Source organism: Acartia tonsa, chromosome 4, assembly GCF_053477335.1.
Source record: "Acartia tonsa isolate MP-2025a chromosome 4, ASM5347733v1, whole genome shotgun sequence".
NCBI classification, from domain to species: Eukaryota; Metazoa; Arthropoda; class Copepoda; order Calanoida; family Acartiidae; genus Acartia; species Acartia tonsa.
The window spans coordinates 41,919,385-41,945,343 of NC_137263.1; the positions used below are offsets into that span (position 1 = coordinate 41,919,385).

The 25,959-nt window shown below is 33.7% G+C and overlaps 2 protein-coding genes across 3 annotated transcripts in view; both read left to right on the forward strand.

The window, feature by feature from the left end:
* LOC145317251 (helicase ARIP4) overlaps positions 1 to 5,648 on the forward strand; it is a 38,719-nt gene extending 33,071 nt beyond the window's left edge. For both annotated transcript variants that reach the window (XM_080158245.1, XM_080158244.1), the window contains 4 exons: positions 504 to 578; positions 941 to 1,045; positions 2,929 to 3,158; positions 3,390 to 5,648. In XM_080158245.1, coding sequence (XP_080014371.1) covers positions 504 to 578; positions 941 to 1,045; positions 2,929 to 3,158; positions 3,390 to 4,710 — 1,731 coding nt within the window. In that variant the 3' untranslated portion in view covers positions 4,711 to 5,648. The remainder of the gene's footprint in view (positions 1 to 503; positions 579 to 940; positions 1,046 to 2,928; positions 3,159 to 3,389) is intronic.
* Positions 5,649 to 6,195: 547 nt separating this feature from the next.
* Positions 6,196 to 25,930, forward strand: SWIP (strumpellin and WASH-interacting protein). Its single transcript, XM_080158246.1, has 19 exons — positions 6,196 to 6,244; positions 7,755 to 7,789; positions 9,282 to 9,376; positions 9,948 to 10,032; positions 10,514 to 10,579; positions 11,188 to 11,231; positions 11,774 to 11,855; positions 12,361 to 12,431; positions 13,027 to 13,243; positions 13,445 to 14,675; positions 14,795 to 15,185; positions 15,587 to 15,665; positions 16,157 to 16,278; positions 16,838 to 16,976; positions 23,180 to 23,269; positions 24,086 to 24,240; positions 24,726 to 24,847; positions 25,144 to 25,286; positions 25,512 to 25,930. The coding sequence occupies exons 10-19, from the start codon at positions 13,862 to 13,864 to the stop codon at positions 25,638 to 25,640; spliced, it is 2,184 nt and encodes a 727-aa protein (XP_080014372.1). The 5' UTR covers positions 6,196 to 6,244; positions 7,755 to 7,789; positions 9,282 to 9,376; positions 9,948 to 10,032; positions 10,514 to 10,579; positions 11,188 to 11,231; positions 11,774 to 11,855; positions 12,361 to 12,431; positions 13,027 to 13,243; positions 13,445 to 13,861; the 3' UTR covers positions 25,641 to 25,930.
* The last annotated feature ends 29 nt before the right edge of the window (positions 25,931 to 25,959 follow it).

Here is a 25,959-nt window from a genome sequence, read left to right on the forward strand (position 1 = left end):
ACGCTAATTTTAAGTTTATCATTTACGATTAATAAAGAGGTTTTTTTTTAATTAATAGCATTGTAGCTTTTATAAAATTGTAAATTTTATCGTCTGTTATTTATATTTAGCTTATGTTTAAACTGTAAATAACCAGGAAGAAAGGCGATTCTGTCGGATCAATTAATTTTTTTCTAATTTTTTTCTTTATTAAAAGCAGAACTTTTTTTTGGGACCAGTTGAATTAATATTGTAAAAACATGCAGCGGGCTAAAATAACGATTGCCACATTTCACCCCTTTACCCCATTCCCTCCCCTCCTACTTGATGAACGAACTGGTCAATTAACGAGTTTTATGTTAGCAAGCTAAATTGACTACAGTACATAATATTCACGTATATTCTACATCCATAACTTGTTCTAGCTCACTATATGAAACGTATTTAGGTATTAAACAAGGTTTTGTGATAATAAAAAAGTAATGATGATTATTTATCATGTTTTGATCAATATTTTTATTTAGGGAATGTTAAATGCATATACATCCGGGCAGGCCGAACACAGTAACAAACTTCAAATATTTTTGGCAATTTTAGAGGTAAAGTTTTTATATTATAAAAAATATAGTACAAAAAATGTTATCTGTGAATGATATAAAAACGTTTTTGTTATAAAAATTTAGACACAAAATTAATGAATTTTTTTTTCCAAAATAGTGTGGGATTTAGATACTGTTAGTAAAGATAAAAATATATAGAAAGAATTTTTTTGAGCTTTTTCAGCCATAATAAGAAATTCAAGAAAATACAATCCTATTAAAAAAGTAGATTTCTTTGGCATCCTTTTATAAATTATTATTTACGATTTTTAAAAATTATTCGTATAGGTCGGTATCCCATTTTAAGCTTAAAACTTAGGCAATTTTCCTGATTGAATTTTAACCTAACCTCTTGTTTGCAGGGTTGTGTAAGAGTTGGAGACAGACTCCTGTTATTCTCACAATCACTGTGCACATTAAACCTTATTGAACAGTTTCTACAGAAGAGGACTGTGCCCGGACAAAAGGTAATAATTGATAGTCCTGTGCACGCACCTTAATCAAACAGAGATATCATAGGAGGGAGGGTACATGGACCGTAACTTTTACTGGTAGTCAAAAATTTTCTAACACTATCATCAATTAATTGTCTTGATTGGTTGGTTCAACCCAACAGTGTCTAAACTTTTTAATAATTGATTTTATCCTGCGGAAGAGATGATTTTGTTTTACATAATTGGGAATGTGTGTCAATTTACCGTCAATTCTATTAGAGGGAGGAGATACTTTATCTAAAGAAAGGGTAATAATAATTTTGCCCCTAATATTTTGGCCAGTTAAAAGATTTGCGATGTACTGTTAGATTAATAATGTTAAAATACCCAACTAAAAGCATAACTTTTGGATAGGTATTTAGTTTCAAAATTTAATTGTGATTAATGTTAAATAACTACCTAAAATATTTTCAAACACGTCATTCTACTCTGAATAATATTTTGACATCAAGATTCTATAATTCAGAGCTAATATAGGAAGTCTAGATAAACAATTCCTTAATAGGGCCAATTGTAACGCGGTGTTGGAACGATCAGCCCAAGTGTACAAAAGGGCATTTTTCCCCTTTCTTCCGTATCATATGTGAAGCCAAAAAAATGAAATTTCTTAGATTTAAGCTCTGCTTGGGGGTAACCAATTGTACAAAAATCTTCGTCTACTAGAAACTCCGTTTTAAAATGGAAGGATCATAGTGTCAGATTGAGCATCTAGGGTGATAATTCTATGTTGACTTAAATTACACAACCTTATATAAAACTTTAAATTGAGAGAGATATAGAGAGGATTATAGAACTAAACAAGAACATTTATTTTCATGCAAGTCCTAGCTGTGTTACTGTTGATAATTCAATTTTTGTAAGATTCTTATTCAGGAATAAATGCTAAGAAAAATTAATATTACCTACTTACATAAAAGTTTTAAATTACATTTTTTAGCATAACACAGAGATGGATTAATGTTAGATAATTTAATATCCTATACATTAAAAAACAATTCAAAAGACTGATTATGTACTTATTTCGGGTATAGTCCTTTCCACGACATCCCTCCATAAGGGGCGATTAGTCGTAATTTTAAAATGGCTTTTTATAGGTTATTTTAGGTTAGGTTAGGTTATATTGTGTTAGGTGATTGCCCCACATGGTTAGGTAATTGGCCCCGCAGGGTTAGAGCCCCCCGCAGGGGCTAGAAATAGGAGAAAAGCTACTGTAAAAAAATACGAAGAATCGCTCCTTATGGAGGGATGTCGTGGAAAGGACTATACCCCTTATTTCTTCTAAATATTTGTAAGGTACGAAAAGGGGGAGGTAACAAATAACAAAAACTGAAATTGATTTTTTAAACCATTTGGACTGACGTCTGATTCATAGAAAATTAAAGAGTGGGTGTGTGTTATGTATAAAAAGAGGAGCAAAAAACACTTAAGTAATTGAATATCTGAGCATTACATATAACTTTGTAGAAAAACAGAATTCTAATTAGGTCAATAATCCTATTATATAAAGTAGCAAGCGTTTTTTGTCTGTCCCGAAGGATCTCGCTAACCGCTGAACCGATATTGTTCTCCTTTACAGTGAAGCTCCTAATAGGTCCTAGGAAGGCTTTAAACTATTTTTGGGGAGGGTGTCTTCAACCCCCTCCCCTAAAAATTATTTTTTTACTCTTTTGAAACTCAAATCTAAAATGGGATGAGATCGACTTTTCCCCCTTCTACCTTAAGTGCCCTTAGAGGCCTCTAGGGACTTAGCCGCTAGTATTTCATAAAGTATGAATATTTTTAAAAAGTAAATATCCTTTTTACAACAAGCTGTCAACTTTGGTCAACATTTTGACTTATAAATGTTTGTTTTTTAGAATAACTGGAAGCCCGGAGTGAACTATTATCGCCTTGACGGCAGCACAAGTGCCCAGGAGAGGGAGAGGCTCATCAACAAGTTCAACGCCGACTCAGAGGTCATGCTGTTCCTTGTGTCGACCAGAGCTGGCAGCCTGGGGGTCAACCTGGTCGGAGCTAACAGAGTTGTCATATTTGATGCCTCGTGGAATCCGTGTCATGATACACAGGCTGTTTGTAGAGTTTATAGGTAAGTCTAAGATTAATCCTTACCCCCTCCAAAAAGATTAATTATTCCTACAAGATTTTTTTGTCACGTTTCAAAAATCAACAACAAAGCTGTTTTCCAATTTTTTATCTATAGATTTTCTATGATTACGTCATAATAATTCAATGTGATTTAATTTTTTTTATAGAATAGCAATGAAAATATTAAAAAAGGTCTAAAATAACAAAATTAATGATAAATGTTTATTTTCAGGTATGGTCAAGATAAAGAAACTCACATCTACCGACTTGTCACAGACAACTCTCTGGAGAAGAAAATCTATGACCGGCAGATCAATAAGCAGGGCATGTCAGACAGGATAGTTGACGAGTTGAACCCCGACGCCCACCTGAGCTCCAAAGAGGTGCACAGCCTGATTTGCGACGAGGAGGAGGACCCCGAGCCTCTGGACATGAGAGACAGGGTCAACACGCTGACCGACCCCGTTATGAAGGATATTTTATGCCAGTTTGGAGGGTTGTTAACCAAACCGCCAATTTGCCACGAGTCCCAGTTGGTTGACCGTAAGGATAATAAGCTGTCAAAGGCAGAAAAGAAGCTGGCTGAGCGTGCCTATAAGCTGGAAAAGACGTCAAAAATAACGTACAGCAGACCAAGTTATGCGGCGTTTTACCCGAAACAGGGCACCTTTGCCACAAATCTTCATAATCCGGGCAGCAACGGATTCACAAGAAATAGATATTTTGAGAACGGGAAGAAGTTGGACACCTGGATGCCCGCCACGTCATCCTACACTTCCCACACCTCCTCTCTGGTCACAAGCACGCTCAGGCAGGAAAAATCGTTTGTGTCGCCGGCTGCTATTGGCACTCCTAAAATATCTGGCACTGATCCGTGCAGCCTTCCTTTCCCTACACCATCATTCAGCAATGTATTAAGTGCACCACCATCTGGTAATAAGTCCCTGGACAATGGTAGGTCAAGTGACAGTTGTTCGGTTGCCGGATCTGTCGTGTCTGTAGATTCTGGTGAGTCGCCGGGAGACTGGAGCAAACCATCGACCTCCAGCTATGCCGCCGCTAACAAGGCCAGTGCTAGATTTCGTGATAACTCTGTGATATCCAGACCCAGTGTTCTTCAGCCGATGGCGGCGCCACCAGCACCGCCAGCACTAGATTCATCATCGGCAAATAAGACTGCTACATCTGCTACAAATGGCGGCAACGGTGGAAGCACAGTTCATTCGGCGCTCGCGATGATGGATAACCTATCCAAGCAGGGCATTGGCATTCAGGAGGTCAGAGTTCCACGCGAACTTCACATTCCCACCAACCCCGGCGAGCCGCCGATCAGGTTGGCCGCCGGTCAAAATGTTTTAGTCATCCGCACCCCGAAGGGAATGTACCTGAGGATGGAGGAGAAAATCATCAAGATCAAGCAGCACTCCACGGTCAGCGGACTCTTTACGTCGGGCGCCAGCAGCAGCTCAACGGGAACCGGCAGTGGCAGCGAGAGCTCAGACAGCTCCTCAACAACCTCGGTAGCATCAACTGCGTCTACGCTGAAAACTTAGCTGTTTGCAAGGAAGAAAAGACGTTTTCTTCCTTTGTTTCCAATCTGATTTAACTAAATAATTCTAAACCAAAAATTTTATCATTAATAATTTGTTTTATTGAAGAAGATATCTCTTATTGAAGAATGTTTGTGTGCCTAAATAGGATTGACTTCATTAAAATCGTTGTTACCTGATATAAAAAGAAGAAATATTGTGTTCCAAAATATTTAGACAAATGCTTCATGTCTTTACACTTTAAAAATATTAAATATTTCTTTCAATTTACCATAATATAATAATACATAATTGTAATTTATTCTAATAACTATTTTTATCATCTAATGAGTATTTTTGTATTAGTCAGTAATTTAACCCATGTTTATTAATAAATATGCATGCAATGTAGAAATATAAACATGAATAATATTAATTGTATACCAAACCTATGTCAGAAAATCTGTAGTAATATTTTTGAAATTCTCCAACTCACTGTAAAAATTGTTGCACACTTTAAAAAAACAAAACATCATTTGTGACATAATAAAAATTTCGTCATAATATTTATTGAATTTTTATTGTAAATGTGTTCAAATATTTACTGTGGAGCTCACAATTATTTCATCATTTTTACTTGTTAATTATGTATCTACCATTATCATATTTAGTGTTATTTTGTAATTTTCATAATTGTTACATTTCAGAAGCTGATTTGAAATAATAGAAAAAGAAATTAAATTAAATTTTGTTTAAAATTTGAGATTGGTAATTTAAAGTTTTTGTTTCCAAAAAAGCACTGAAAAATGTAGAATTGTTAATTTTAAAATATTATGTAAAATTGATCATAACTGTTATGTCATAATGTTTCTAAAAGTCTGAATATTTATGTGAATTTTATTTTTATCACGTTTCTCTATCATGCTATGCTCAGTGTTATGAATAAAAAAGTAATATTTCAATATGTTTTTATTATTTAACGGCCAAGCAACTCTATAGCGGTGGTCATTCGGTACGTCATATGTCAGTAAGGCAAGCTGAAAATAGTCCATAGACATTATTTTTGTGTGTTGGATATTTGATTTAATTTTCTGGATCAGTCCAAAGTCAAATGATCAACTCAGGAATCTAAAGGAATAAGATAATAGCCGGCTGATAAACTGATGTACATCCCCCAATGATGATCCACAATTTCCGTTTGTCACGAATCAGATTCTAAGCTATTTAGATAAATGGATGTAGAATATACGTGGATATTATGACAAGGGAAAAATTGTCGCCAATTTAGGTTGCTATTTTCCATGTCACTCATCGATCAATTCGTTAATCAAGAAGGAGGGAACGGGGGATCGTTATTTTGGCCCGCTACAAAGTTCCCTGTACTAGAAAACATGATAATCTGGTAAAAGATCCAAGTAATAATAAATCCATTGTTCGAAACAAAGTAAAGATATCCACATGATAACTAAATAAAAGATAAGGACAAGGGGAGTTATTAGCTTATTTACATTTTAGTTTTTATTTAAACAATTTAAAGAATGCTAATGTGAAAATGGAGGTAATTTTTACTAATTTAGATTAATTGTTGTTTTTATTGGCGAGCGAAGCTACTCTATAACTCGCTTCGTCTGTCTTAACGCCGCTGTAGGGGAAGGACGTTAACAGACGGCTGAATTTTTGTGTTTAGATTCAAAAAGATTGAAATTCAAAAGGCGATATGTAATTATTTCTATAAATTTCATTTTCTGTATCGTTCTATCTGTAATGCTCTTAGGGCATCAAACTTCCTAAGGGAAATGTATTTTTCTCCGCTGTTATTAAAGATAGCACAGTCGGCGCCCCAGTGGTATTGTTATATTAAGCTTCGCTACTCATGGATGTTGTCATCCTTGTATATGTGATATGAAGAACTTAAAAACTAATAGAGCATATGTTGATTTGCAAAAATAATTGGTCCTCCAAACAGATCTATAGTATAGATGTATATACAGACAACTACCTCCCTTCCTTTTTCAAAGGCCTCTTTCGTCTGCTTCTAAATTATTTTCTGCTACTTGGCTGTGTTAATATAAGCGACACCATTGGTCCTCAAGATACGTTTTAGGGGATTTTTTTTGGCTGCATCTGGATATTTGATTTTTTTTATAGAAATCATGTATGACCTTGAGGAATCTATTGAATAAGAATCTACTTATTTTAGTATTTTAATGTTAGCTTTGCTGCTTTTAAGTCAGATTTCGCATATAAAACAGTAAGGTTTTTTGGTCTGCAGCCTAAGCTTTAGATAACTACTGAACTGAGTTACCTATTTTAGGGAAGCTTCAAATAGGTCCCTAAATGGTTTTAGGCTATTTTTCAGTCCTTTACTGACCCTTTGATTACGGAGTTATAGATGCTAGTGGAGCAGCCACTAACAACTGAATCAATTTGAAAGAAAATATTTCGTAATTTCAATTGATGTTTAGGGGATGACTTAGTAAATACTAGCCCCCCAAAAACATCCTAAACCACAAAAAGTCTTTGTTTGTTATAGTGATGGGAATCCGGATCCGGAATCCGAATCCGGAATCCGGAATCCGCCTAATTTTTGGCCAATTTTGGAATCCGAATCCGGATCCGGAATCCGTTTTTTATAGCGGATTCCGGATTCTAAATTGGTAGGCTAAAATTACCGTCTTGAGTTTTTTCTTACAACTCCCTCTTTTTAGGACATACGTAGCACTTAAATTTTTTTCTACATAACAAATTTTAATAATTACTAATGTGATGTAAATGTTTTAGTTATGCTGGAAGTCAACACTTTAAACAAAACAAGGCTTCAACCAAGTAACATAGTGATAAATTAACGAAAAAGCTATCCCTCTGTGACGGATGGCCTTTTAAAATACTGCTAGAATCCGGAATCCGCCAAAAATAAGAATCCGGAATCCGCAAGAATCCGTCACTTTTTTTGACGGATTCCTTAAGAATCCGGAATCCGAATCCGGCCCAAAAATTCGACGGATTCCCATCCCTAGTTTGTTATACCTATGCCTGGTTTCCAGTATTAATTCATTCTGTATATTTAGTCTAATTATGGAGATGACGAGCAACACCTGTCCAGGTACAAAACTCAGCTATAACCAACAACTGTATTAATTCGAAAAAAATATTTGTTAAATTCAGCAAATTTTCCGTGATTTTGGGGCCAAAGCTTCGCAGTATATAAAGAGGATTTTTTTCACTGCCCCCCAAAATTTATTATTTGTTTTATTTCACTTGTTGGCTATACCTTATTTCTGTATTTGCAGCTTCTCTTCAATTAATTAAAGAGTTAGTACGTCCGTTCTTCTATTGTTTTATTTTGTATAAATATGCCTTATGATATAGAAATCTCCACAAAACACTACTTTCTGACACATCAGCTAATTTAGTTAAACTTTGTTAGCATACTAGTACAGGCGGAAGTATGGACAAACCCCTGTTATATAGTAGCTGCGCTTTAAGGACATTACAGAATTTAAGATTGATTGATAGGGTAATGGATATAGAATATGCGTGGATTTTATGACAGGGTAAAAATTTTCGTCATTTTAGGTTGCTAATATGGACATCATTTATTGACCATTTCCTTCATTCAGTAGGATGGGGGGGGGGGAAGAAGGTCGTGATTTTAGCCAGCTATAAGTTTCATTTTATTAGAGTACATGATAATCCAAGAAATAATAAATCCATTGATAGGGTATCTTTTTATTTTCATTGAATTGAAATTGTCGAAATATAAATTTGATTTATTTTTATCATATTTGATCTTGTAAGAAATCTTGTTGATTTTAAAAAGCAATAAATAAATTAACACCAAATTTTGCTCTAAAAAAAGTAATGAAACATATGGAACTAATCAAAGAATTTTTTACATTGCAGATTTTTTTATCAATCTATGCATTACACTTGTTTCATAACTAATTGTTATTAATTTTTAAAATATCGAAGATACTCTTCAAGTTATTCATGTCGGTTTATTTCTTTGCTTTCAACATTTTCGTGTCTTTGGTTTTTACCAGAGATCTAAAGGGATAAGACAATGGCCGATAAATTGATGTACATTCCCAATGTTGATTCATAAAAGTACCCCTTCTGTAGATGGCAATTAATGGTTGGAACATTTGGAATCTCAACTTAATGATCAACCAAGTCCCCAAAGTTGTTAAGCGAACAAATGAGATAATGCTATCATAAAACTGTTGTAACTAGTGTAATAAACAGCCCATTGTCCCCACTCTCTCTGGGTTTTTACCCTTTTTAAAAGTAAATGACAAACTTATTGTCATTCTGAACCTTCTTTTTAAGCTCCTCAAATAGTTTAAGCTCCCGTTATTGTCCTAGTTATTTTGTAATGTTTCAGAATTTTTCAAGTATAGCTTCGAAATAGATGAATTTAAGACAATTTTCCACGAATATCAAAATAAAAATCATAAAATCAATACCAGTTTTGTTAAACCGGGACTTCGGTCCTCGGGTCTAACAAAACTGGTGTAATCTTATAACTTTTCATATGAATATCCTCGGAAAGCTGTCTATAATACGATGCCATATATAACTAATATATGATACAGAGTGTGTGATTTCTTGGGTAACATATAAGTTCTGGAAAGTCAAATAAGAAGAAGAGTCTGAAATTTAGTTTCATTAATGTTCAATCCAATTACAAGTAAGATTTTTTTATTCTTTCCCTCAAAGTGCTTGTCGAGCACATAACCCTCCTGTCCCCACCACTTATTGTTTAGATAAATTGAAAATAAGTGGATGGGGGATTGATTTTTTTCTTTATGCATAACCACCGCTTGTGGCTATATCTATGCAGGGACTATACAAGTATCCCTATCCCCTTCCCAATTATTTTTCGACTTTATTAATCTGTTATGATTGTTTGGCGTTCTATCTGATTTGTTGTTATTCATTGGTTGTTGTAACCGCGAAGCTTTTCTACAATTGGGTACTATCCGTCCGTCCGTATTTATTTTGGAATACTGATATCTATTACAACAAGGTACAATGTTATACAATCAATTCCTAAAAAATTTAGTATGTCCTGAAACAGTATCCTGTATTTAAGCAGTTTTGGAACAAATTTACTTACAATTTTGTTTAGACTAATTTTGTTTGATATATTTGCTTATTCAGTTCTGACACTCTACAATTGTTAATGTTCGTTTCTGCTACCGTTTTAGAGCTTTGCTTTAATAGATGTTGTCAATATTGTTTAATTCTAAATAATTAAGTGAAGGTGAAGAAATCAGCAGGCTAACAGAAGGTGATAATCAACCAGTAAACAAAATTGTTCTCACCTTCCTTTCTCTCTTCAAGGCAGGCACAAGGAGGATATGGAAATATACAAACTTATTATATGGATTTGTCAGAAAGGAAGGGGACATAGGACTGTAAATTATACTGGTCCCCAAAGTTTTATTGAGGGAGTGTGGGTAACTCTTAAAATTAAATTTTTTTATATATTACTTAGAAGTTGCCAAAGATTATTTTTTATGCCTAGAAAATTTTAAAATATCACCTTAAAACCAACACAGGAACAATAAGTATATTCCCTAAAAACTCAACATCGTAGATTCAAGAACTATACTGAAGATACGGAGAGACAAATTAAATATAGAATATTGTCGCATTTATTGCTCGGGCTGTTTTTTCCAGTATGATGGGAGGGGATGGGGGAGATCGTTATTTAAGCCCGCTACAGAGTTCACTTTCTTATAGAACATGAAAATCTGGTATAGGATCCAAGTAATGCAAAATCTATCTCTACTTATTACAAATATCCTTGTATGAAATAAAGGAGTTGAAAGATGTTACTTACCATATCGACACAGAAATCCTACCATATCTCATCTACTTTTATAAGGTTATCTTATCTATCTTTATAATGAAAGTAAGAGGATGTCTGTCTGAATGACTGTATACTAAAAGATATGACCGATATGTTTCTCCTTTACAGTAAAAGTTCTTATAGGTCCATGGAAGGTTTTCAATCTTATTTGCGGATGGTTCTTTCAACCTTCTAAGAATTGAGGTATACTTATCCACTAGTAAGGTGTCAAATTAAAGATCTTATTATTTTTGTTCATTATGGCTATTTTTTTTCTCTTTTTTTGTTCCGTTTTAGTACCTTAAAACCGACTTAAATTTTTTTAAAAACTTAAATTACTTAAAAAATAAGAGGTCTACAAAAAAAAACGATTGCATATCTAAATTCTATGGACAATTTTACATCTACTACTTACTAAAAGAACTGGCTAGCTATTCTAAATAAAAAGCAATAAAGTTAAGACACCTTCTTTACGTTACAACTCGAAAGCTATCATTTATCATTAAATAAAATCTATAAATCTGTTCTGGAGGCCATCAAATCTGGAAATAATTCTAATTTTTTTTCAATTTACTATCCCCGGAAAACTGTCTATTATACGATGTAATAAATAGCTTTTCTTTACTTATATTAACTTTCTTTAGGCACCTTCTCAATCAGAAAAAGAAGTTACAGCTAAATTTTCAAAGTAAGCCATTAAAACAATTAAAATTGAGCATGTCGCTTACACTCAAAGTATCTTGTTGAGCACTGTTAAACCCCTTTTCTTTAAATTAAATTTAATGGAGTATTTTTTCGTATGTTTGTGTATTAATTTAGGTAGAGTTAGCGTAGGTTATGTTGGGTACTGGATATCCCGCAGGGTTAGGGTGATCGCAGAAATAGGCCCCTCGCAGGAGGCACAGGAACACCCTGTCCCTTATTTTCAACTAAATAAAAGAGGAGTGGGTAACAGTGATCAAAAGGAACTCTGTCTGCAAGCACCTGAACCTTCACCCTAAGGCACTTGAAATTGGGGGGGGGGGGGGGGGGGATGCAAATCTATTTAAGGTTTCATTACCTTGCTTCCATTCCCAATTATTGTCTAGACTAGACACCTGGTCCTTAAGATTGATCTTTTTTCACCTCTTCAAGGTTTACGACCATTTGGAAAATGTCTGTATACGCCAATTATTGAATAAAAATCTTTCAAATCATGTCATAACCTAACTAGACAGATAATACTTTCAGATTATTACCCTTGCTGTTGAAAATTGAGTGTTGTATTGAACATGGGAAAGGTGTTCTTGTCAATTTACTACAACAAATTCAGGTTTTGATTTGCTTTAATCTTAGAAATGTCTCAGGGAGGCAGTAAACATGACACACAGAAAACTGTCCCGAATTTGTATTAATCTCTTCAAAAGAGATGGGGAAAACCCCCTTTTCTCCCATCTCTTTTTTCTTCCCCCCTTCCCTTTTTTCTGTCCCCCTTCCCTTTTTCGGGAAAGAAAAATATGACGTAACTAGAGTCTTGTTCCTCAAAATTAATACAAATTCGGGACAGTTTTCTGTGTGTCAAACATTTGACAGTAAATTACACTTGTACCCAAAGTTTTATAATCACGTTATCTTTTATTGAAATTTCATTGGTTGATTCAAGCTGGCAATGGTCGAATTTTACAACTAATATTTTAATGTAAAAAAGGTGTAATTATGTTTATCGTCATTGGTGATGTAGAAAATTTTAAACTTTGAGATTCCTTGATGAACAAAAATTTCGATATTCTAACATTGTCGGGCTCTTAATCATCCAAATGAATTATTAAATGTTTCAGAGTATTGGTTCAGGTGGTAATTCTGTCAAGTTTAAAACAATCAAACTAGAAGTTGTTTGGCACTTGATTGGGTAAAATTATTTATATTTTTGCAATATATAATTGGTGATGTGTCGGCATGCTGTCCGGTAGGTGATGGGTTTTATCCTGGACAACACTGCGTCATACTAAAGACGTTAAAAATTATGCCTACTGTTGTTATATCACACGCGTAACACCTTTAGGAAGAATTAGGGGAATGTCTTGGCCATGTACATGCGCAGCTCATTGACAATTTGACATGCACCTGACAAAGATCGTGTAATGTAAGAATTGGTTGTTAACCCTATGAACGTTTTATTAATGATTTGATTGATTGATAGCATTGAAGCTACTATATGATTAACATTGTTTGTCAGTCCGTAACACTATCAGAAAATTTTCTTGGCTGCTATTCAAATTAGACGGCTTAGTTTTACCAATGATCATACCATATATTAGAACATATGTTAAAGGTTTCGTGATTTTTCGTGCTCTTTAAATCACTTTGTCCGTATTTCCAACTATGATTTTTGTGCTTTGATACTTTGCATGCTGTATTCTTTGTTAAGTATAAATGATTCAGGTTCATAAGCATTAAAAAAAATGATTATAAATGGTTTAATTATCTTAAATTTTGTTTTCAAGTGATCTTCTTGCCTCCATATCCAAGCTGGACATAGTGCTGACCAGCCGACCTGTACAGAATGCCTGGTCCAGCTATGTCCAGACGGTCAGGCAGACTCACCTGGACCCTGCCCAGAAAGGCCAGGAGGCGTACACATTGTTTGAAAAGGCAATTCTGGATCTGGATAGTCATGTTCTTAAGGGATCAATACTGCGGGACCTACTGCAAGATGTTCAGGTAGAAAACTTGAAACATGTCTTGTAAATCTTTTTTTTATCTTTTCTAAGATCAATTTGACTTAACATAACCTAAAAAAAGCAATGGTCAATGATCAATTAAGATATTTGGAACTTAAAAAACTAATTTACCAGATAATAATTTAAAGGATTTTTTTTAACAATTATCATTTAGATAGTTTATGTATTAAACTTTTCTAAGGTGAATCAGTCTGTAAAGCAGATATCAGAGGACTTAACCAGTTATCTACGCCAACTAATTCTCCAAGCTGAAGCTAATAACAAGGACAGCTTTTGCAAACTAAGTTCCTTGTTTTTATTCCTCTGCAAAATTGCAAAGTCTGAAGACAAGAGAATAGCTCAGAAAATATTTGATATTCACAGGAAACAAACCCTGGACCTAACTCTGACTGGATACCAGAGCTGCTGGAATTTTATTCAATTCTGGGAACTCTCTGCACAGGATTTATCTCCAGGCTTGACTTCAGTGTACAGAAAGTCTATACAATCAGCTGAGAACAACTTATTGGCTTGGTTCAATAATAGATTAACTGTAATACAGAATACATTCAAGTCGTGGAAAGGTCAAAGCTCAACTAACATAATCATTGTCAAGAACATGATTATCAACTTTGAATGCTCTGAGTTAACAGAATCAACTGTCATAGAGTCATTAGACTTTATTATTACCATCTTAGATTCCTGTTCTGACATGACACAATTGATACAAAGCACACTTTACCTGTTCTCCGAAAATGGCCATGCTTTGACTTCCAGCATCATACTTGCAATTGGCCAAATTTTGTGTGATGTTAATTCCATTGTTAGACTGTTTACAGACAATAAGGCAACCATGGTTGAAATGATTGAACAAGCACTGTTTAAAAATCAAGAATATTTGATACAGCTACTGGAAAGCAAAAAGAAGCTCGTGACCACTGATAAAAAATACACAGAAAATAAGTTGGACACCCTGTCATTTCTGATGTTGGCTTCATCAGCTGTTGTTGGTCCCATGAATGTTACCAGAGCAAATATGACAAAACTGTGCATTGATTTAATAGCTTCAACAGGTAGCAATATCTTCAGAGATTCTGATATAAAAGCTGTTGAGCAAGTATTTGAAAAAAATCAAAAGTTGTGCACATTCTGGAACATTCTAGAAGATGCCCAAATCATACCTGAGCTGTTCTTGAAGACAGAATTGCTGGCAATTTTACTAGATGATGCCTACAGGAGCAAAACCTCCAGCACAATTATACCCTTGTGTGAGGTATGGAGCTCTACATCATACAAGATCATAGCAGTTGCAAAGGAGGGCAGTATTGAGGAGCAGACACAATTGTTGGAGAACATTGTTCAGGATAATGTTATAACACCCCTGTGCACAGAACTGGAAAATCAGCTTAGATTGGTCGTCTTTGATAGAGCAGGTAGTAATCGCCGAATTATCAATAAAGTTTTTAAGTTTTTACAGTCACAGTATAGCTGTAATTTAATATTAATTAATTTTATTTAAGAATTAGGATTATTTTATCCAACTACTTTTTAGGTATTAAAGTAGACTCCCAAAATCCTTTCCAACAGCCGCCGAACGACCTAAAAAGCCTGATAAACCTGGAGCCCATAACCATCATAGACTCAGTGGTGTCAATCAAGTATAGAACAGCCGACTACCTGTCCAAGACCTTTTACAACATGACGACGGTATCGCTGTACAACTGGATGACCTACGGGGAGATGAGACTGGTGGCGGAGCGACGGCACAGCCTCGACACTGTGGAGGACAACCTGCCCATCCAGACACTGGAGCAGGGCATGGATCTGCTGCAGATTATGAGGAATATTGAGGGGTTCACCAGAGAGTTCAGCTATGATATCAACACCCAAATGTTCTTGGAGAATGTTAGCAAGAGTAAACATTTGACAACTGTTCATGTCAGGTAATTGGTAGATTTTTTATTATAAATGCTTCTGTTGAAGCCTTCCTTAGTTGGTCTGTAATGTACTTGTCTTAAATAGATTTTCAAATAAGTGGATAAGTAAATGATTGAAGCAGCTTATAGTGCCTATTAAAAATGACCTCATACAATACAATTGACCAATGGCCAGTATTCATTTTGTCATTAGTCAATTAAAATGTATACTGGCATATCATTGGTGATTTGTATTGTATGACGACTTTTTTTTTATAGGCACTATAAGCTGCTTCTGGATTATTGCATGACCCAATGAGTCAATATACACCAACAGATTGTCATGAAAGGGAAAAGAATTTGGCCTGAAAGTCATATTTTTTAAAAATCTAATATTTAACTATTAAAAATATAATCTTTGTATTTAGACATTTTGTAAATTCTGTTCGAACCCATGGACTTGGGGTGGTAAATACAACTGTCAATTTAGTATTCCAGTTCTTAAAGGTAAGTTATTCGGTCAGGGATCTAAAGGGACAAGACAATGACCGATAAATTGATGTACCTCCCCAATGTTAATACACAAAATTACCTCACCTGTAGATTACACTTTGTGGTTGAAATGTTTGGACACTCATTTTAATAAACCAACCAATCAAAATCCATTAGAATTCCCCATATTTATTAAGCTAACGAATAAGAAAACGCTATTATAAAACTTTGGGGACTAGTGTTATGAACAGCGTATTGTCCCCTCTCTCTCTGTAAGCTGGTTGTAGACAAACATAGTAAGAGAAGGTTGATAAATAGGAAAAAAAATTCAGCAACTAATTCAGATAGTCTGTTTTTAAAAGTTCTAATAAAAGACAATTAATATGTATTTTTTTCATTTATTAAAGATTTTTTGCTCTGTTCATAACCTTCTATAACAATTTTAAAATATTTAAATAGTCTATTTTTCTTTTAAATTATTCTTTTGTGTAAGAAATTCTTTTCAGGTAAAATTCCGACAATTTTCAGAGTTTCTATTCAATGATAACATAAAGTCAAGATTGATCAAAGATGAGAAATATTTCTCTGAGAATAAAAAGAAGCTAGATCAGAAGTTTCCATATGAAAGGTAAAATATTATTTGGATTATTCTCTGGAAATCGTAACAGGATTTCAATCGTGCAGGGGAAGGGGAATTTATTCCTTCCTGGTGGCGGTTTCTCTCAAATTAATCAGTCGAGCACAGAAAAACCCCATTATTTTGATATAAATTATCAGGTTAGGTTGATTAGTTTATGTATGGGCCTCCACAGATGTGAGCCATAGGAAAACAACTCTCTCTCCCCCCTCTCCTATTATTATAAACAGCTTTCCGCGGATATAGAATGCACTGGCTAAAAAACTGGTTTTAATTTTATGATTGTACATTTTTATATTTGTAGAAAGCTGGATATAATTCGATGCTAGACATAGTTTTTTCGTATGGATGAGAACCGTTTACCGTGCTGCATATTTTTTAACTTTGAAAAAATGATTTAAATTTTTTAACTCAAAAATCAAAAGGCGTCAGAACCGGTTCTAATCCAGCGGAATTTAATAAAATTGGAAGCCATCTGGAAATATTCTTATTCACGCATAGTAATAAAACTTGATCATGTTGGAAAATCACAATTAAAATACCTTTACAGGGCCGTGAAGTTCAACAAGGCCATCCGAAAGTTAGGTTTGATGCCTGACGGTGCCTCCACGTTGCTGGACAGCTTCAGGACCCTCATCACATTCATGGGGAATTCCTTGGCTCTTGTTAGGAACCTCAACACCGCCCAGGCAGGATAATTAAATAAACGGCAACGGATTTCCTATTCTTCATATACTAAATCAAAATATTTATAATCTTTATTTTAGGACCAAAGCTACTATTTAATGCTCTTTGTCTATCCGTCAGTCCATCCGTTAATACAAAACGCTATGGGGAAATTTTTTGTGTAGATATCCCTTTCTAAAGATAATTTAGTATGCATCAAAATTTGTCTGTAAATCCGTCAGTCATGCAACAAAAGATATATTTACATTTTTACCTAGGTTTTGTAATTTTTTGTAATCACTCTTCAATTCTTTTTCTTCAACTCTTTGTAATGAACACTGAACAATAGCTATATAATTCACATTTTACGTTTGCCAATCAATATTTCTTTTGTAATTGTTATTATTATTATTTGATTCTTTATTTGTCTTTATCATTTACTTACAAAGATTACATTAAAAGTATAACAATATTAATTTAAAACTCATTTAAAATATTCAAGTTGGGTAAAAATTGTTTATGTACACATATATAAAAGAATAGCATTTCAAAATTACATTGGTTAAATAAAAAAGATTTTTACAATCTGTGACATTCCCTTCGTTCAGTCATATTTTAATTCCTCAGATTATAATGTATCCCATTTAAGGTGTGATTGGCAGACTGAATAAAGAAAGGAGGGGCAGGGACAGTTTTATTAAGAGCAGAATGCTCTAAAACTGTTAAGTACAAGGGTCGCCAGAGGATGAATTAAGGATAATTTTCGACTGGTCCCTTACCTTATTATTGCCCCTATAACTCAAGTCACAGATCCTGGGCAGGGACAGTTTTATTAAGAGCAGAATGCTCTAACATTGTTAGGTACAAGGGTCGCCAGAGGATAATTTTTGACTGGTCCCTTACCTTGGTATTGCCCCTATAACTCAAGTCACAGATCCTGTGGTATTCCCCTAGCCCAGTCATCAATAAAGCCTCCAAAAAAAAAATAGTGTATCACATATAAGATGTGTTTAGCAGACTGAATTAAGATGAGAGGGGCAGGGACAGGTATTCTGATAATAGACAGCTCTGACCCTGTTAGGTTTAAGAGTCGCCAGAGGATCATTATCGACTGGTCCCTTACCTAGGTATTTACCCTGTATAGCATACTTGAGCTGACTAACCGACAGTGTAGAAATAAATTTTATCCAGGGTCAAATTGTATTGTTGTTAATTTTTCATATCCTAGCTTATAACTTTTATTTTTAAGCAAAAATTTCCTTTGAAAGGAAATGAATTCAAGTAGATTTGAATTTAATGGAAGCTTTTTTTTCAGTCTTGACTGAAAGATGAAAAATAACACAAGAATAATTTCGATATTCAATACAGTTATGAGGTTACTGGTGAGCGTTTTTGGAACTCCTACTAACAGCCAGCTTGACTCAAAATTATGTTCAATATTTTGTAGAAGGTTTGTGAAGTAGTTGGCAGTAATACCAGTGGTGACAGGACAGTCCAGATAAAAGTGCTGGGCAGTTTCTTTGGGTGCGGGTAGATTCCTGTCCAGTCTGCAAAGTGTACATTCTGGAGACTCTGGCCTAAAATTAGCGATATTGGCATTAAAATAGTGAAAATTGTTTATTGATTTAAACGAGAAATCTCTTATGTTTATAGGAATAAAGGACAAATTCCAAACTTTTTGCCATTTACGCTCTCTCTCTATGTCAAATTCTCTGATTTTCGCCCAGTTATACCTATTTAAATAAGTCTTACACTTTTCTATCCTCTGTTCATCATTTGATAAGAAGTAACGAAAATGTTTTGACTTTACTTTTGGCTTTAAAAACAGGGAACTAATTTTAGTTTGGGGTTTTGAAAGTTTACACCTATATATAGCAATATTGTGCTGAACAAATCCCCTAAGTCTCAGAAATTCCATGTAATTAAAATTTACCTTTGATTTGATGTTAAAGTTTCTATAATCTAGACATACATTATCAGTATTTAAAAGGTCTCCAAAGCAAATTAACTTAATATCATTTTCATAACGTAACCATGTTGTTTCTGTAAAAATAGCCCTGCTTACCATTTGTTTATCACTATTACAAAAATAATCATTTTTAAAAATTCTCATGTCTTTTATATTGTCATGTTTTAGCCAAAATGAATTTGAAAATATTGTATATGATTCAATAATTCTTGATAAAATGGGATTAATATTCTTATCTAATTTTTCATAAAAATAAAATGGATCATTTGCTTGGCATCTTGTATTTTTTAATTCTGAAGACCAAGTATCAACTATGGATAAAGATTTTTTATACATTAAAATATCTAGAGATCGTAAAAAATCTGTTACTTTTGGTATTCCTAAACCTCCATTTTCGGCACTTGAAAAGATTTTGGATTTAGCTATTGGTCTACTTTGACATAAGAAAGAAATAATAAGATTTTCAATTTGAGAAATTATTTCTTCAGATGGATAGACAACTGCCCCTACATAATTCAGTAAAGGTAACATGAATCCCTTTATAATAGCAATTTTACCAGGTGTAGTAAGGTAGAAAAGTGCCCAAAAATTTCTAATTTTTGACATTTTAGTAACAATTTTGTTCCAATTATATTGCATATTTAAAAGTTTTGAATCAAAATGTAAACCTAAAATATCAAATTCATCAACCACGTCAATTCTAATTACATCCAACTCCCGAAAAAAATCATTTGATGGCTTCCTACCTATTATACAAATTTTAGTTTTGTTAACATTTGTTCTTAAATTAGAAACTTGAGCAAAGAAAGTAAGAATTTGAAAAATAGTTTTCAAAGCAATGGCAGTTGGATTAAATGCAACATTGCAATCATCAGCAAATGCTGATTCAGGGTCAGGCTGTTTGTCAGTGTCAGTCAATTTAAAAGGTATAGCTCTTGGTATTACAATTTCATTGTTAATTGATAACATAAGTAATAATGGGGTTAAGGCAATTTTAAAAATGTTAGGACTTGGCCTATCACCTTGCATATAACCAACTTTCATGGGAAAGTTAGGTGTTATTCCAGTGTCAGTAAGAATGTGGGCAAATCTATCATTCATGCATGTTAAAATCATGTTTATCATATTAGGGCCAAAATTCATAAATTCTAATACATCTTTTAAATATTCATGTCCAATACAGTCAAAGGCTGAGTGAAAGTCAATTAAAGCAATTGCTAGAGACGAGTTAGAAGCTAAAGTTTTAGAAATTAGTTCATAAATTTGAATCAAATTTTCCTGAATAGTGTATTTAGAAGAATAGGCTTTTTGAGATCTGATATTTATTTTGTCAATTACTTTTTTTAACCTATTGTCAATAACCCCAGAGAAAATTTTGTACACAGTAGACAAACAAAAAATTGTCCTCCAAGATTTAATTTTTGAAAGGTCAGAATTTTTTTTGGCTATAAGTCTAATTTTACCACATCTTAGCATGCCTTTTAACTGTTTTTTATTAATCATTTCTTTAAAGCCTCGTAGTAAAGGTAAGCTTAAAATGTCCCAAAACTTAACCAACATTCTATAAGGAATACCATCTGGTCCTACACTAGAATTTAAATTGGCTGACTTAAGTGACTCTTTTAATTCATTAATAGAAATGTCTGCCTCTAATTTTTCTCTATCTGTGTTATTTAATTTATGTTCTAATATTTTTGGGTGATTTACATTATTGCCTAAAAAATCAACGAGAGAAGAGTTGGAAATAAAGGCTGTACCAAATTTATTTTTAAAGTGATTTGTTAAAAACTCATTTCTTTCTTTCTCGCATGTAAAAGATTCACCTAAGTCATTCTTAATTTGTGAGATAGAGTCAGCTTTTTTTGAGTTTTTTAGCAAACTACTAAATGCTTTTGAAGCCTTTTCTGCATTTAAAATGTGGAAATACCCAGAAGTCTCTAACCTACGATAATTTTCTTCATCCTCCATTTTACATAGACTGTTTTCAATATCAATGATTTTCTTAAGTACAGTTTCATCTTTGACATTTCCACACTTCAACGCATTTAATGACTTAGACAAATCTTTTTGTATTTTTCTACTGCTCTTAAGAAAGTTTGATTGAAAGCTTATTATAGAATTTTTAATGCAATTTAACAATACTTCAAGGAAAGCATCATGACTAATATTTAAAGGCATTTCATACAAGTCATTTAAAGGGGGAAGTAAATCAAAGAGATAATTTATAGCCCTATCTTTTTGTTCAATCCAGAACAATACTAGTCTATCATTTTTAAAGTCTGTCAAACTTAGGTCATTCTTTAATCTAAATGCTAAACTTATCTGAGAAATGATGTCTCGTAGATGAAACTTGTTAGGAACTTCACAGTGTTGTAGAGCTATCTCGTAGACTTTGATTCTAACGTACTCACTCAATCCATCAATATCTAATAAAGAAGAATTTATTGTACATACACTTTTAGAAATATTTTCATATGTGTTGAAAAAAACTTGCTTGTGGTCAAAGATATACGCTTTAAATGGCTCATAATTGCACGAGTTAAAAATTGTTGAAAGCTGTGGACTGATAAGAACATGATCAATTCTACTTCTGTTTGTTTTAGTATTTGAAAAAGGAACATAACTAAATTCTAATTTAGTCGGATGAAGCAATCTAAATAAGTCCACACAAAAATTTTCTTCTATCCACAAAGAAAGTTCTTTACAATGTTCAAAATTTGGCAATGAATTTGTATTTATCAAGTCTAAGTGTTCGAGACCTTGTTCTGGTTGAATAGTTGTAGGTATTGCATTTAAATCCCCTGCAATTATGTAAAATGTATTTCCAATGCTCATTATTTTCTCCCTTAATTGTTTAAAGAAATTTTTGTTGTTATTTTGAATTGGCCCATAGCACGATATCAATGAAATTCTACATTCATTAATTTTTAAATCTAGAATCAAAATATTTTCATCAGTGGAACAAAAGCTTTTAATTATTTCATATTTTAGTGTTTGTTTGATTAAAATCGCTACACCCCTGTCTGCCTTTGAACTATTGCAATAAGATATATAACTGCCAGCCATATTAAAACGTGCTTCTTTACTAAAAATACTTTCTTTATTATTTAATCTAATATCCTGAATGAACAGTATATCAGGTTTAGTTTTAATCATTGCGTTAATCTTAAGTTTAAACTTGTTTAATGATGCTTTACCTACATTGTAAGTGCTTATGTTAATTGAATTGCAATTAAGAGAACTAAAATTAATATCCTTAAGTAAAGAAACATCTTGTGTTGAATTAACGTTTTGAATATAAATCTTTTCAACGAAACTTAAATTATTCATTAAACATAAATTTATAAATCTTAATAAAAGATGAGCAAGTAACTAAATAAAAATTAACTGAATTTAATCTGTTGTAGATAAGACTAAACCTTGTATAATTGTTAGAAGATGTTTCAAGATAGAGGTTTGAATACATATTAATTAGTAGGGGGGTAGAGAAAAAGAGGGGATAAATTGTTTGAAAAACAGTAATCTTTATTTTATTAGAACTTCTGTTCAATCTAACTAGAACTATGCAAACCATAGCAAAAACAAAAACGTTCAATTGAAATAAAGGTATTTTTAAAGCTTGAAGTATTCAGAAAAGCATGGCTGTTGCTTAAATTGTGAAACAAGTTTAGAATCTGCTGGTACTTTAACATTTTGGAGATGTATCCATGGTTTATTAGAATCTTTTTCACGATAGGAAATAAATAAAGATCTACCAGTTTCAGTATTGGGTCTAATAAGAATGTGTTTGTCTGTCAGGTCAATTTTCTCATTCTTATAGTTAGATAGTTGAACACGTATTTTTGTAATATCGTCAACAATTGATTTAGGCCAATGAAAAGGGGTTTTTAGACCAATTTTGCTTACTTCTTTAACTACCATTGCCCTATCTTCCTTACTTTTAGTCTTAATAATAAACGGAATGGTGTTTTTACCATTGCGCAAAGTTGTTTGTTTAGCAAGTGGTATGATCTGTGCTCTAGCGATGATATCTTTCAATTCAGCAATTTCTTCCAAAGATTCCTTAGCCTTTTTAACAATTTCCCCGTGCTCTTTTAGACTTGCCCCAAAGTCCAAGTCAATAATCTTTTGTAATTGTAATATGGGGATGTTGTAATCATTTTTTTACTGACTATTTAAATTCTTCTTATCAATCAGTTAAGATACTTTAATAATCTGACATAATTCTGAAGTTGATTACTTTATCCTCCTAACCAGAGTGTTTACAGTGGAGAGATAGTCAAGTTTCTGCCAGATACGGATGACCTTCCAGAATTCAACGCGCTGGTCAACTCGTCCTCATTACAGGTAAAAAATTAATAGAAGGTAATAGGTTCGAATCTCGGCTAAATATATCATCATAACTAAAGACGTTAAGAATGGTTTCTACTGCAGCTATGTCAGGTTCGCGAAATTATTAGTTAAAGTAGGGGGAATGTCTTGGCCCAAAACAGGCGCAACTCATTACCATGCACACTCACAGTTGGGACTTCTTAGACAAAGGTCGTGCAATCAAAGAGTTGGTTGTTACTTTATGTTGATGTTTGGTTGATGTTACTTAACAAGATACCCCGGGTGTTTGGACAGAAAAAGGAGATATTTGGCTCCCTTAGTTATCTTGGGTTGTTGGACCTTGCGTATGAGGTAATTGATGAACCAATAAATTGGATAGAATGTAGCGAATTTGTTTTTTTTTTTGACTGCCTGCGAGCTCCTCAATTAGTAACTGCAGGGGGGGAAGGGGTCATATTAGAGCAACTAATAAGTTTAACTTACAGAAGGGGAAGTTTTGTTTATCATCAGTGGAGACGTTAAATTGATGTATCCTTCATTGCCTAAAGTGCACTATAATTATATTCGGGAATAGTCCCTTTCGTGACATCGCACCTTATGGGGGCGATTTGTCGTATTTTTAAATTGGCTTTTTACAGGTTATTTTAGGTTAGGTTAGGTTATATTGGGTTAGGTGATTGCCCCACAGGGTTAGGTAATTGGCCCCGCAGGGTTAGAGCCCCCCGCAGCGGCTATAAATAAGAGAAAACCTACTGTAAAAAATACGAAGAATCGCCCCTTAAGGTGCGATGTCACGAAAGGGACTATACCCTTATATTCTTGTATATTTAGAACAATAAAGAAGTGAGTGAATGTGCTAGTATAGCAGATGATTATATCTCCACCATTGTGAAATCTTTCAAGAATGAGAATTCTTTCTTTAATATTCTTGTGGATGTATTTGCAGCTCAACTGACCAGAGGGCAGGCAGCTGATCATTTAGCCAGGTTACTTTCTTTCAGGCAGATAAAATATAGCTTCTCATTATAAATAGTTATGGGGCGTGTGAAATAATTTCTGTGCTTTACCGATTAATATCCACTGGATTAAAACTGGTTCTCCGCCAAAATGAAAAATTATGTATAGCATGCATTGTATTAGACAATTCTCTATGAATATTATAATAAAAATCATAAAATGAATACCAGTTTTGTAAGCCCGGACCTTCATTCCCCCAGGGCAAACAAAACTGGTTTTAATATAATAATTTTTCATTTTAATATCATCGAAAAGCTGTCTTTAATACAATGCGATAAATAACTTTTCTAGAACACAGTAATATAGTGTCTGACTGATTATGACGTAACAAAAAAAAATTAGCCAATGAGAGGCCGTTATTGATTAATGGTAAAATTTATAGTGGCCTCTCATTGGCTAATTTTTTTTCTTACTCATAATCAGTCAGACACTATTACTGTGTTCACTTTTCTAGGTTTTGGATGATCTTACCTGCAATGTGTATAAATTTTGTTGAGTATATGATGGTTTGCAAGGAAAAATTAAACAAAAATAATCTGGATGGAGCAAAGATTACGGATGATGGTTTTCCAATAGGTGCTTGTTTAACTAGTAAAGTTACTCTATAAGTATCCATATCTATCTGTTGGTCTGTCAGTAATGATAGCCTGGACCCTATTAATATTAGAAGTGTATAAAATTAACTTTTTTACAATTACACAATTAACTTCTTCTAGACTCTCCCACAAGTCCCCGTCCATTTTTATTCATCCTGTTTTCTTATTAAAAAATAGGGGGGGGGGGTATTCCCGGGGCAATATCATATAGGATGGTGATAATAATCTTTCCATCAAATATCCTGGACTCCTAAGAATTGAATATTCGAATTTTAGGTATTGCATATTGCCTAGAGGTTCTGGGGCAGTGGGACCAGTTTGATTCCCTGCACTGGATGGACAGTGTGCTGGATTACCTGGCAGGACAGCACCAGGCTGTCGCGGAACAGTACAAAGCAGAAACTGAAGAAAATTTGCAGGTCCTTAACACTTTGTGACTATGCCCCTAGCATCTAGTAGCTCTCTATTGGGAAAGGTAGGGAAGGACAGTAAGATAGCATAAAACCATCAGCTCGGACCTATGAAACCTTTCCTAGAATGGAGAAATACATCGGTTTAGTAGTTTTCAAAATCTTAAGCTACAGAAATAAAACCTTTCTACCTTTTATAATAGGATCAAATTAATCTTTTTTTATATTTTCCAGACAACTTTGAGTCTAACAATGAAAAGACTGGAGTCAACATTGAGAGAATTTCAGCTGCTAAACTTCAACATTTCCTCGGCTAGGATATTCTTCCAAAGATCACAACAAACAAATAAAGAAATGGAATAACGAATTAATTGACCAAATCCTATAATATTTCTTAGGCTAGCCTAGACTTAAGTCTTAAATTCTTCTTTATATGTTACTCCGAAAGCAAGGGAGTCCAATCTTTTTCATTTGGGGAGGGGGGGAGGTAAAAATTAAAACTTCAAAATGTTTTTTTTTTTTTTTTTTGGGGGGGGGGGGGTAATCACCCCTTTACCCCCCCCCCCCATTGGACGTCCTTGCCGACAAGCCTAGGATTTTGCCCATTATTATTTTGTGTATTTTAAAACATTTTAACATAAACATTGAATTTTGAAGTCTTGTTTAATCAAACATGCGAAAC

What these genes read in the sequence shown, in the direction of transcription:
- SWIP (XM_080158246.1), top strand. Translation starts at nt 13,862, where the DNA reads ATGATTATCAACTTTGAATGCTCTGAGTTAACAGAATCAACTGTCATA. An exon ending in TCAACTCGTCCTCATTACAG is followed by an intron (nt 23,270 to 24,085) that starts GTAAAAAATTAA and finishes TTGTATATTTAG; the next exon opens with AACAATAAAGAAGTGAGTGA. An exon ending in GCAGCTGATCATTTAGCCAG is followed by an intron (nt 24,241 to 24,725) that starts GTTACTTTCTTT and finishes TCACTTTTCTAG; the next exon opens with GTTTTGGATGATCTTACCTG.